This window comes from Marmota flaviventris, chromosome 8 (assembly GCF_047511675.1).
Source record: "Marmota flaviventris isolate mMarFla1 chromosome 8, mMarFla1.hap1, whole genome shotgun sequence".
NCBI classification, from domain to species: domain Eukaryota; kingdom Metazoa; phylum Chordata; class Mammalia; order Rodentia; family Sciuridae; genus Marmota; species Marmota flaviventris.
In genome coordinates this window covers 47497079-47510867 of record NC_092505.1, presented here as the reverse complement: position 1 = coordinate 47510867, position 13789 = coordinate 47497079, and the positions used below count along the sequence as shown (strand labels likewise).

The 13789-nt window shown below is 34.3% G+C and overlaps 1 protein-coding gene across 3 annotated transcripts in view; it reads right to left on the bottom strand.

Moving 5' to 3' along the window:
• The window catches only part of Ccdc50 (coiled-coil domain containing 50), an 85598-nt gene that overhangs the window by 39010 nt on the left and 32799 nt on the right, over nt 1–13789 (bottom strand). For all 3 annotated transcript variants that reach the window (XM_027935962.2, XM_027935961.3, XM_027935963.2), the window contains exons 2-5: nt 9853–9915; nt 8915–9041; nt 7971–8061; nt 3–120 (exon numbers count right to left, since the gene is read on the bottom strand). In XM_027935962.2, coding sequence (XP_027791763.2) covers nt 3–120; nt 7971–8061; nt 8915–9041; nt 9853–9915 — 399 coding nt within the window. The remainder of the gene's footprint in view (nt 1–2; nt 121–7970; nt 8062–8914; nt 9042–9852; nt 9916–13789) is intronic.

Below are 13789 nucleotides of genomic sequence, written 5' to 3'. Positions count from 1 at the left end.
ACCTCCATCTTCATAAAAGTAACTATCTCCATAAGCACTGGCTCCAGAAAACTCTGGAATGTGTTTCTTTCGCTTTTTCTCCTCTTGCAACTCCTTTTCTTGCAAAAGGCGAGCTATATCCTGCAAAGACAAGAGGGAATGAAAATAAACACCACCAGGGAATGAACTATCTCTATATAATGAAGTTCAATATCCTACTACCAAGCTTTTATGGTCTTTGTCCATGGTTCCCACACTTCCTGGCATTAGTCTCATGCTAGCCAAATACCATAGACGATTGGATTGCTCAATGGCAGTGGCATATAATACAGATGAGTAAAACAGGATTTTATTTTCTAATTGAAAGTTAAGTCTAACCTAATTTCAAGATATTCAAACAGTATTACCTACAGCTGGTTGTACAACAGAATTTTAAAAATACACATTTGTGGGCCCTTCATCTAAGCTGACAATTCATTAAGTCTGTATGGGGAAGGTCACAGTAATCTATAAAACTTTATAAATTATAAAGGCACTGTGAGAAAGAGAGTGATGAGTAACATTCCAACTCTGCTTCTCAAAACATTACCACCCCTACATGAAAACAAAAGAACATGCAAATAACTTTAATAAAATTATAAACTATAAATGCCTCAAAAAAAGTTAAATATCTATGGGAATACAAAAGATGGAATATTATTTAGAAATTAGTACAAAACTCTGCATTGTGTTAGGCTTTGAATGAAGATCTGAATTTCAACATAGAAAGGAGAGACAGAGCGAGAACATCAGCAAAGTTGTGAATGTTAAAATGGGCATCAATCTAGAAGATGACCAGCAGTCTAATCAGAACACAGGCCATGAGATATTGAAGAAAAAAGGTGAGAAAGATAGTCAAAGGCTGAATCACAAGCACTCCTCACAGAGAATTATAGGAAGTCTGAAGCCCAAAATATAGGAGATAAAGGGTCACTAAAGGTTGTGGGGTGGAGAATGACAATGTTCTAAATCTGATGGCTATTTCTATGAAAGTCCTATAAAATAGCATATAAATTTTTATGCTCACATACACTTTCCTCATTAGACACATAAAGGTTCACAACAAATATGGCAGCAATATTCAAGCATGCAAATGGTAATAACCATCAGAGATAATTCTCTATATTTATAATAAATAAGGAACACAAGAACTGCTTAGATGTCAGTGATGAAAATTGGAAGTAAAAATTACTATTCTTTTGAAATCTTCTGAATCTGTCCAGAGGAATACACTAAGACTATAAAGCAATTTAAAAAAACATCCATATGAGTGAACTAGACTTTTTTTACATCTCTGCCAAAATGCTGGATGCTAAGGCTAGGTAAAATAAAACTGATTTGGGGCTGGGGTTGTGGCTCAGTGATCCTCAGCACCACATAAACCTAAATAAAGATATTGGGAACATCTACAACTAACAGAATTTTTTTTAAAAAGGGGGGGGGGGTGTATGTGAAGGATCCATTTCTATTTATAAATAAATAAATAAACAAAGATGTTCACTATACCTTCAGCTTTTTTTTTCTTTACTATTTATCAAACTAGCCTTACAAATTGACTTTATGTTAAGTAAATGCCTAAATGCAAACTTAAAATATATTAACACATTGCTCTTAAGTGAAAAAATATACATGTATGTATATGTATACATATATATGTATAGATGTGTGTATGTATTTTTTGGGGGGTAAATAATCTATTTTTAAAAGTCTATACTACACAGTGTCAGACACTTGAGTGGGCATTCATAAAATATTCCAACTCAGAATGAGAGATAAAGGATACAATCCTACTTAACACAAGTATACTTCTCATGCCTAAAACTTGAATTTCTAACACTTTAACAGAAAAAGTATGCTGTAAGTCTGAAAGTTAAGATGGTTTTCTTTCCCTTCTAATTCAAGCAGAGATGCTTTAACAAGATATTGGGTGAGAAACAATAACTACTAATATAAATTTCTTTGAAGCTTCTACTATTTATGTGTGTCATGAAGACTGAATTATTCAATTCACATGCGTTTGACTACTTAATGCATCATTTTAATACATCTGTGCATGTTTACCAGGCACCAATGCCTAAGTCAGTTTCGTTACTTTGACGTCTAAGAAAGTAATATATCAATCAGTTAGGAAGGGAAAGAGGGGTGGGAGAAACAGTTTGCTTCTCCAAACTATAATCTGTTAAATTAGATGTTCTCACATTCTTACACAGTTAACCAAGGGAAAAAAAAAAATACAAACACCTCCCTGAGTTGTCAATTTTACTAAGCATCCAACAATTTTCTCTAAGTGATGTGTTCTATACAAAACCAAAATTTCCTGTTATAACTGAGGGAAAAAAATACAAAGAAAAATTATCAGGCCTAACTGCCAGCAGAAATTAATAAACTACACTTCAGGGACCTTATAATTGCTTTCCTGATATTGAATTTAGTACTAATGAATACACAATAATGAACACTCTCCCAGTGTGAAGAACTAGGACAAGAATCATGTCCCTTCTTTACAATGTATTATTAGCTAGTCAAGGGCATGGTTTTGATCAAGTAGAAAAACAATAATAATATGCACTTATTACCTAAGCTTTTTTGTCTATAGCTTTTTTGAGTAAGTTTCTCCTGGGTGTGAAGAAATGGTTTGCTAGACTTGAAGAAGGGAAAAGATTCAATGGAAAATTGCCACTATATTATAGGTGAGGCTTAGCATAAGTACCCCACTTCCCTGCTTTCCAACATTACTGTGCAATGAATTCTGCTGGGAGATTTCATAATGAAGTAATTTCCTTTGAAACAAGCTAAAGATGACAATTATTAGTCACCATGCATCAATGTAGCTAACCAGTTTAGTCACCTTTGATACAATCTCTGTAATCCTTAGCTTCCTTCCTGTTAAAGGATAGTGTAGTCTAGAATATCATTCCCTAAACTATTCTGAAGAACACAGAACTCAAAAGTCTAATAAAAAAAGCATTCAAATGAGAGCATATACCACATCTCTTCAAAATGCCTATTAATATGCTTCAATCTTTGATTAAAGAAACTATTATGTTTCCTTAACCTAGAATTTTCCAAACTCATTTTATGAGAGAGCCCGTTATTATATATTGAGTGATATATATTTATTAATATGAACCTTGTGGAATTTCTGTTCTACACAACATAACTTGGGGAAACACATCTACAGAAATGTTTAAACCATTTCAAAGTCATTTTTAATTTTTTTTAACTTATTAGGTAAACTTATTTGGGGCCAACAAGTGGAAATATCCCTGTTCTACAGAAAACTCTCCAGGAAGTACGATAACTAGAATGGGAACTTACATCTCACCTCTCCCTTTTCTGTTATCTAAGCTTACTCAACTCTGAAAATTTGAATATATAATCATAAGAAAGGGCACAATTAAGAATCTCTAGAATGATACTAGAGAGTCATTTTAATGAAAACATAGATTTACTGATATTCTTCAAGGAAACAAACATGATGCTGTGGACCAGTAGGGAATCAGAATATAGAGTTAATATCCCTAAAGTTTTCATCTATTTATGAAGGGTCAAAAGCAAATCTATTAGTATAACATAAGACATGCAAGGTAGAGCCCAGGGGAGTTGGGTACATCTTTCCCAAGTAGATAACAGATTATCAAATCATGGTGTTGAGTTTCTTAGAGTATTATCATGGTTTATATGATTTATATCAGGGTTACTTCTACCTTAAAGTTTTCTTCTCTATCCACAATTGTAGTGAGTTTCAAAAAGAGGAGATATATTTTAAAACAATCAAAAGGAGATCCAAAAATGTGATTATCAATTGACTGAAAGGAAAAAAAAAAACCTATTAACTGGCAATTAACATATTATCATCCAACTCAGTATAGATCTCAAAACAGATATAATAATATATGATAAAGCAGATAACTCAAGGAGTTATCTAGGAAAACAGAATACTGTCAATTCTATGGGTGTAAAAACATCAACATAACTAGGATAAGAAGAAAGAACTTTCTCAACTAAAAGCTACTCTCTCATCTCCCTTTCTGCTCATGTAAATATAAATTCATCTTTAAGGTTTCAAAATAAAGAAGTTTTTTTAATAACTAAAATGTGTTGCTATTTGAGCTCGTTTCTAAATATTACTAACTTATATAAATATTCTTTCAGATTCTTTTGAAATTTCTAGTCACTTAAGAGTGTTATGAATAAGTACCAGGACTACCACTAGATTATTTTTTTTTTATATATACATTGGTTACTAAGTTTATCCCTGAACAGTTCACATTATAAATGGTTTCAAACTCTTGAACCAGTGCCACAATGTTTCATGACATGTTTGGCCATGCTAATGTTTACTTAAGCCAAAAAAAAAAGCTGTTCCTAAAATAGTTGCACATTCACGTATATTTGGAGTAAAGTCCAAATCTCACACACACATAAGAGCTTTATTTAAGAATACATTTAAGAATAGCTAAGTCAAATCAACCAAAAATGCATTCCTTGGCTTTACTAAAAACTGACAAATGCTTATGGTGTAACTGAAGAGAGATCTCAGTGGCAGTAATCTATTTTTATTAATCACAAACTCATAGTACTGCACATCCAAAGGCTGCAAGTCCCTTCAACAGGGCACCTAGAGAGAAATTTAACTACCATATTTAAGGCATAACATTAAAAAAGATTAAAAAAAAAAAAAAGAAAGAAAGAAAAAAGAAGAGAAAGAGAGAGAGGAGGAAGAGGGGGAAAAAAGGAAAGGAAAGTATCCATAAAGTAAAAAGACAGAAAAAAAAAGTCCCAACTTTTCTACATCTGTCTCCTTGAATGGAAATGCTACTTTCTTTAAATCTGTGCTGAGTTAACAAATGCAATTAAATTATATCATAACAAAGTTGGAAATGCTAATTTACCCACACAAAGCCAGAAAACTCCATTACATCTCATGACCAATGCTGTTCAGAAATAAATCTCTGCCCTACACAGAAAAGGGCTTGGGTTTTTACATCTATTTATTTTGGGGAGTTATAAACTAGCTAAGAGAGTTAACCTCAAAAATCTCTTAACAGATTTAGGCAAAAATCCAGAGAGGAATTTTCCATAGCCCTACTGCTGATTCAGTTATTAATTAAATAGACTCTACCAGGAAGCAATATATATATATATGTGTGTGTGTGTGTGTGTGTGTGTGTGTGTGTATAAAAATAATATTTAGGACTGCTCATAAGTAGCAGGCAATACTTTCCCAAAAACTGGCCAGAAGAATTAGCACTACTGTTTTAATCTCCTCTGCCTTTGAGGCATCCTATTTCCAATGGATTAAAATAAACAGCACTATTATATATCCTTCAATGACAAACTTCATTAATGTACATTTTGATCATTTAATATTGATAATGTACTAGTCAACTAAGACAAAAGGACATTCTGACAGTAGCCATCTTCTAAAGCATGAGGTGAAAGGTCAAAAAGTGAATGCAGTTTCTTAGGGGCTAATCTCTTTCAGCTACTAAATCTCGACAACTGTATTCCTCATTTAACTTTTCCACTCTATGGGGAAGGGGGAACATTTCAGTAGGTCAAACTAGTGATGGAAGGAAAGCTAGTGGGAGGTCTATAAAGGCAAGTAAATGCTTGAAGACCCCATAAACCACACCATATTGGGACACACTAAAACCTGTTTAATTTTCCTCTACTTTTGCACATATATCTCTGTATGAGAAATCCAGATAGTCATAAGGGGCAGAATTATGAAGAATTACCTCGCAGGAAAGCAAAGAGGAAAGAACAATTATTAACTTCATATGTACCAGAGGCATGATATACATAATCTCACTGAAACCTCATAATAGCCCTTTAAGATGCAACTAAACAGTCTTACTCATTTTAGAACCTGAGGTTCTCCACAGTTAGATGCTGAAAGTCATCCAGCTAAAGTTAAGAATTAAAATTCACATCCAAGTCAGCCTAAATTCCAAAGTCCACAGACTTTCTGTTGTAACACAGTATACCCAAGTCAGAAGCAGTCAGTCAGGAAACCTTAATCATAGAAACAGTTCTCTGGCATCTTATTATAACCTGGGATTAGAAACTTCTTTAAGACTTAATTTCTTAATCTGAAAAATAGAGTAAAATCACTACATTTGTTTATTTTACATAATATTTCATGAGACCACTTAAATTGCTTACTATTTAAATTCTACATGCCTAAAATAAACTGTTTTAGTTTCTCTTTTTATCTTGTTTTTCTCTGAAAGGAGAGGGAAAAACTCAGACACCAGTAGCATTTATTAGAAGTCAATTAGTTCCTCTGTTATTTTTTAAATAGAAGCTTTACTGTCTATAAAATATAATCACTCATTTCATTCACCAGTTTCATTCTCAAAGCAGTCTTTACTATAGAGAAGAACACATGCTGTAGTAAAAAAGAGCCTCCTGTGTTGATAACAAGGACCCCAAATAAGCTCTCTTACTTTAGTTTTTATTATCACATAATCATAGTTTGTTTCTAGAACAACTAAATATATTCAAACCAAGTATATCATAGTAATCTAATCTTGAATAAGAGGGGGTAGAGGAACAAGAGTGGCTCAGTGAAAATAGCAGTACATATAGGCTAGTTTACTGAAGACCATGATCATATTTATTTAATAGGGTAAAATGTGCCAGTTTGCCCATAGTCCAAGGGTATGTTATTTATTAATAGCACCCCCTAAACCCTCAAAGTTATTTCTGGCTATATAACAAATCATACCTACTATTAAAAATGATAAATCAAGACAGTAGCCAAGAACAGCATAATAGATGTAAAAAAAGGGAGAAACAGAATTGATTTAATTGAAGTGCATTGTTTGTATGTAGTGGTGCAAGTATATAACACCAGAGCAAATAACAGTTAACTAAAAGTTCAAGTCTTTTCACAAACCAAGCATTATTGCTCATTTCAGTCATTTGAAGACTTTTTAAAAATGCAACTAAAAACATATATAAAATCAAACAGATTAGTTATTTAAGTCAACAAATCAAAGGAAAGTAAAAACATCAAGAAAAGAAAGAGTGAAAATAATTGATAGTTCCTGGCCTCTTACAAAAACTAATAAACCCTGACTCTATTTCAGGCTCCAAAATCTGCTTTTTCTAAACCTGCATGAATAACCCAGGCAGAGAAACCTTTAGTGAGCTGAAGAGTATTCCCAATACTTTCTCTCTACCCAGAACTTCCGAATGCAGCCATAATTAGAAACAGGGTGTTTGTGGACATAAATTAGTTAAGCTGAGGTTATACCAGGTAGGTCCTCAATCCATAAGAAGAGAGGACAAGCTGGGTGCAGTGGCACACACCTGTAAACCCAGAAGCTTGGAAGGCTGAGACAAGAGGATCACAAGTTCAAAGGCAGCCTTAGCAATAGCGAGGTTGCAAGCAACTCAGTGAGACCCTGTCTCTAAATGAAATACAAAATAGGGGATGTGGCTCAGTGCTCGAGTGCCCCTGAGTTCAATCACCGGTACCAAAAATAAAAGAAAAAGAGAAAGAGAAGGCAGCATGCCATATGATAATGAAGGCAGAGGCTGATGAAATGATGCAGCTATAAGCCAAAAACAGGAGTCAACAGGAGCTGGGAATAGACAAGGAATGATCCTTCTCAAAAGGAAACATAACCCTGCCAACATCTTGATTTTAGATTTCTAACCAAAACTATGAAGGAATAAATTTCTGTTAAGTCATTAACGTTGGGGTACTTTGTTTCAGTACTTCCAGGATATTAATTTACACCTTAGGACAAATTATCCATTAACATGTCTAAAAACTATATAAAATAAATAAATAAATAAGGTTAGAGCATAGCTGCTCAGTAGTAGGGCACCCCTGGATTCAATCCCCACTATTAAAAATAAGAATATAAAAACATTTGCTCCTGATCTGAGCAGTCCTTCCTGCATGGGATGGAAGGGTATTAACAAAGTTATACCTCATCCTTCTTCTCCTGAATGCGCCGTCTCTCTGCCTCAATAGCCAGCTTCTCCTGAATTTCCTGAGCAATTTCACAGTCTTGTTGTTCACTAAAAAAAAAAAAAAAAAGGTGAAAATAATATGAATACAAAAAATAAGGACTACATTTTCCTACAAAATAATAAACACAATTTATTGAATACTATGAGCCACTTCATATTTTTACTTCATTTATCCTCATGATAATGACACAAAGAGGTTGACACTGTCACATTTTAAAGATGAAAAGACTGAGGTCCAAAGAAATAACATCATTTCCTTAAGAACACACAAAAAAAATGTGTGGCACATAGGGAATCTGATCCACAGACCCAACAATGGAAAGCTGCATGCTTCTTCTACACCACCATATTACATACCCTACTGGGGCCACTCTACAGGAAGATAGGCTTTTTTCCTCAAGATTCTGCAAATGCTATATAGACTAGGACATTAGTGTCTACAAATAATCAAACACAGATGTACAGAAAAAGTCTGACAGCAAGCTCACTAAAATGTCAATTATACTGTGGTTATAGAGAGTTGATGGTATGGCTTTGAAATGATGTTTTTTAACTATTTAATTATCTGGATTTTTTTCCCCAGTTTCAACAGCAAAGACTAAAAAAATTATGCTTACCCAAAAAAGAAAGAAAAGAAAAAATTTAGTGTATATATCTCAGCAAGGTCAACCAACTGGCCCAATGTCTTAATAGCTTAAGTGTCAGAGTTCACCATGATCCACATGTTCCTAGTCAAATGTTTCAATAACCAAAAAAATTGTCAAAAAAGCTATTGGAAAGTCACTGTAGGACTTGTAATCTAACAGTAGAAGGAATCAGAGGGGCAGGAGCAGTCTTCTCTGCCACCCAAGTTGCTGCACAGACAGTCCTGACCATTTTTTCCCACTCCCCAAATCCTCACAGATCTTTGTAGCGCTTTTGGAGCTGAGCCTGGGCTTTCAGATCTTCCTCTTGGAGCTGTTTAGCAATCTGGAGATCATGCTGGACCAAACGGTTCCGCTGAATGTTCGATGCCAAATGATGCTCAACTTGAGACAGAACAATTGGAGAAAGAAATTATAATGCTTTCACTTGTTAGTAATAAATATTCTACTAAATTTAAAAAGAGCTTTATCATTAGAAATAGCTTCACATCTACTAATTCATTTTGTTCTCAATAATATTGTGCAATATGCAGCAGAGGAATTGTTATTCCCAGCTTTTCCCTGAATGAAAAGAAGATCAAAAAGACTTAATTTGCCTTTGGTCACATGGCAAAGTGGCAGTGCCAGGATTTCTACACAAATACTCTAAGGCAGGGCTAATGCTCTTTCTATTACTACATGTTGATACTCTATTCTTAGCTGCATTTTAAAATTCTTTTTATATAGGTATAAGAATTAATAATTCACAAATCATGAGCCCACAAATACATACATAACTTTGACTTATTTTCCCATCAGAACACTACATAAATATTCAGAAAAATCTACACTATGACCTAATCTAGATGCCATTATTGCCTGGAAAAGATGTTCAGGCTAAGGGGCGAGAATTGATTCTTATGCCAACCTCTGACATAGCTCAGATGTGGTTACTACCACTGCTCCCTTTTACAAGGGAGGGAATTTCAAGTTCTTCCTATATGCTCAGTAATCTTCTAATCCTTGAAAGAAGACTCACTTCAAAACACTCAAAAATTTAATCTTTATCCAGGTGACATTTGCCAAGACAAATCCTTCAGAATGAATGTACAGGGTAGCCCAGTGACTGTGTTCTATCCCTACCACACCTTAACCAGCCTCAAGCTACTACATAAAATGGTAATCTGAAGGCACAGGAATGAGGACTATTACTCACTCTCTTGTTCCTGCAAGCTGTGAGCCAGGGTGTGGTCCTCCAGGACAGCAAAATCCCGGCACACTGCAGAGCATGAGGGAGGAAGAGCAGACAAGAAGGCTCATTAATAGTACTTTAACATAAAAACAACTTTGTTTACTTAAAACAATTCTAAGGTTTTGAAATGACCAAGTTTTTAACTTACAAAGCATAAAATAGTGTTAATAAAGTAGAAAGTCTTCATTCACAAAAATCCATATAGTGTCTGCTCAGTGCCAATAACAAGGTGTCACAGAATACTTAGCCCTGGTCCCTTGTCTGAAGTGATAATATTAATCACAGCCATCAGAGCTCTAGGTCTAGACATCCTAATTTACCTCCATAGGGAAGGATAAATATTGCTGAAATAAGAGAAGATTCAATAATGCTTTATAAATTGCTACTGAGAAAAATCTGAGTTCTTGCACGGTCAAAAGAGTCACAAGAAAGCCTTTGCTTTAGTCATCTGCAGTACAAGCGATTCTCTACTAGAAAAGTTATGTCTATTCCAATGTCTGTAAGGAAAAATACAATATTCATAGTCCTACATGTAGAAACAGATTTATACTTCAAGAATAATCACATTCTTTAATGGGAATTAGAGTTTGGTCTCGAGATCTCTCTACACATAAAACTGCCTTATATAATCTACAAACCCAAAGAAAATGAGAACCCTAGAGGAATAAGGAATGTATGCCTAACTTTGCCTCTATCTGAAGATACAGGCAAAAGCATCTGTTGGCCTGTTTTCTTAAAAAAATATGGAACGTGATGGTCTCTAAGGTCCAGTTTACACCTGCTTCTTTAAATAAACATACAAACAAAACATGAAGTCATGAAAAATTCTATTTCAAGGACATGAGGTTAGGTGGTAAGTTTTCATTCTATTCCAAACATCATGTAACACACATTTTTGTTTGTTTGTTTGTTTGTTTGTTTGTTTGTTTGTTTAAAAAGGAAAATTCCCTAAAGTCTCAAATTACTGCAATGGAGACTCAAGAACCCATCCCTGAGAGTCTCTCAGAAGTTTTAGGATCTCTTTCTGCATCTCTGGACTTGCTATTCAGAACACTTAGATGAAACAGAATGAATATTCCCCTGCCATCTAGGTACTGAAGTATGTTTACATGTACATCACAATAGTTCTGTTCCTCACTGAGAAATAATGCAACAAAGAGTAGGGAGAGCTTGGTGATGTGGCAATTAATTTGAAATTTTTATAGTGAAGGAATCATTCTTGCTCAAGAACCATACTAAACTGAATAGGGCCTGCTTACCACTTGCTCAAATGTAACTGCAAAACCAGTAATTCCAATAGAAAGCTCTATTTTTTCATCAGATATATTCTCAGAAAAATCTAGTACTTGAGGCCCTGATCCAAATCATTCTATATTTCACAAAATGAACGTGCTTTCAAGATGAGATAGTGAATACCCTCATTTGATAGGTGAGGAATCCAAGGGCCAGAAGGAAGAAGAGTCTTATCAAGGTGACCCATATATAGTGCACTGTGACAGGGCAACGGTCAATGTCTAAGCCAACCAAGATCCCTTTCCTTTCCTGACAGCTCTCCTTGATTCTAGGTAAATCATGGTCAGAACAGACTTTAGAGAAGAAATTCTATATTAACTAACATTCACTCTCTAAAACACTTAAATCAATATCCAATTTTTAAATTGGATATTGTTCTTATGATCTAATAATAGTGTGGCATACATGATTTGGAAAACATTACTCTGTCAGGAATAGTGGGTAGACACCTGTAATCCTGGCTATTTGGGAGGCTGACACAGGATAAGTCAGACATGGATTTAATTTATAGACAATAAATATTTGAAATAGATTAACCCAAATGAAGATAACCAAATCATGTGTTAAAAAATGCTACTTTAATATATTATCTTATTTTGAAGCACCTTTATTATAATAGAAAAGCTAATGCTTTTATAGTTCATCAATTTTCTCATGTTAATCTTAGAATAACATTCCTTTTTTTCTTCTTTTCCTTCCCCTCTCCCCACTGTGTTGGGGATCAAATCCAGGGCCTCATGTATGCTCAGCAAGCACTCTCACACCAAGCTCCATCCCCAACCCTTTTCACTTATTAAGATAGGGCTTCACTAAATTGCCCAGGCTGGCCTTAAACTTGCAAATTCTTCTGTCTCAGCCTCCCAAATAGCCAGGATTACAGGTGTCTACCCACTCTTCCTGACAGAGTAATGTTTTCCAAATCATGTATGCCACACTATTATTAGATCATAAGAACAATTTACTAAGTCTGAGACAAGTACTTTAAAAATAAATAGGCTTGGGGCTGGGGTTGTGGCTCAGTGGCAGCACTTGCCTAGCATACTTGAGGCACTCAGTTTGATCCCAGCACCACATAAAAATAGAAACAAATAAAATAAAGATATTATGTATTTCAAGAAAATAAATAAGTAGGCTAGAAAATGACAAAGTATACCACATACACAAGAGACTATGGTTTGGAGAAACTATATTTCAGTTTTATATACATGCTATCCACATAAATATATACAAATGTAAGTGATATGTACTAGGTCACAATGTAAAACATGTATCATTCTGCAGATTATAGACAAAAAAGTTTAGAAGCTACTTCATTTATGTTTTTAGGTAAGCAAGTTATGCCAAAAGTACAATTGATGTGTTTTTAATGTCACGCTAAAATAAAAATTATAAAACTTTTATAATATAAATACATAACTTACATGTATTTTAGTCCATTAAGCATACATATATTTATTTTATGGATAGCTACACCTATAGTAAAAAAAAATAATATATGAAAGTGGCACAAACTGAATTCAAAATAGTGGTTATTGCTAGAAAGAGAAGAAAGGAGGCACTAGTGCCTTAGTTATATATGCTGTTCCTCTGCTTTAAAAACATAAAGGAAACAGGAATTAATAAAAAAAAAAAAATACTAACATCTACTTAATTTAATTTGGATGGTAGGTTCTTGGGGATTTTTGCTATTATAGTTGTGTTCTTTTTATTTTTTGAAATGCTAGGGATCAACTCAGGGCCTCGTGCATTGTAGCCTGAACTATACACCACCCCAGCCTCCACCCTGCCAACACAGCTTAGGTTCCTGGGTTTTTGTATTTCCTGTGCTTTTTGTAATGTCTGATATACTACATTTTAAATTCCATAATTAAATGTTATTTTTTAAATCTACTTCTTTATTTCATGTACAGCATATATTGTAAACCACAAACATGAAGTCATGGTTTGGTATGTCATAACAGTTGAAGAGTAACTGATTACCTTACCATTACTCTTCTTAATGACTTTTTAATGTCCAAACAGGAGGACTGAAGTATATTCAGTTATTGTGATTTGACCCTAAATCTTGAGAACATATTTTGAAGCAGCTGATCTTGTACTCACAAGATATGAATAGAGCTTGTGTTAGAAAAGGATCTAGAAGATCTTCAATAACTGTTATGAAATATGTATCCCCATACATTCGAGAGAGCTGTATCATGAGAAACACTGACTTATATAGCACTTCAGAGTTCACTAGGAGTTTCCAATAATTTCTTTTACACCAAACTATTATTTGCCATTTTTGCAATCTACCATTTCCTCCCCTCTGCTTCAAGATCTTCCTTTGTACTCCTTGCATTACTACTCTAATACACGCTTGAAAACAGTCACACATCCAGTCAACTTTGTAAATCAGTAACCAGAACAACATTACAAAAAACTCATCACAACCAGGTCAGGTTTAGACCAGGATGGAACTTTGCTCCTTTTCTCACCTATAGCACTTGGATGTAAACAGTATAAATAGTTTATGAAGATAAACAGCATAAATTTACTTCACCACCTTTCCTTGCAAGTACATTTAAGATAAAGTACTGGAACTGGGGCTTTCTTGCTCCCATGTCTC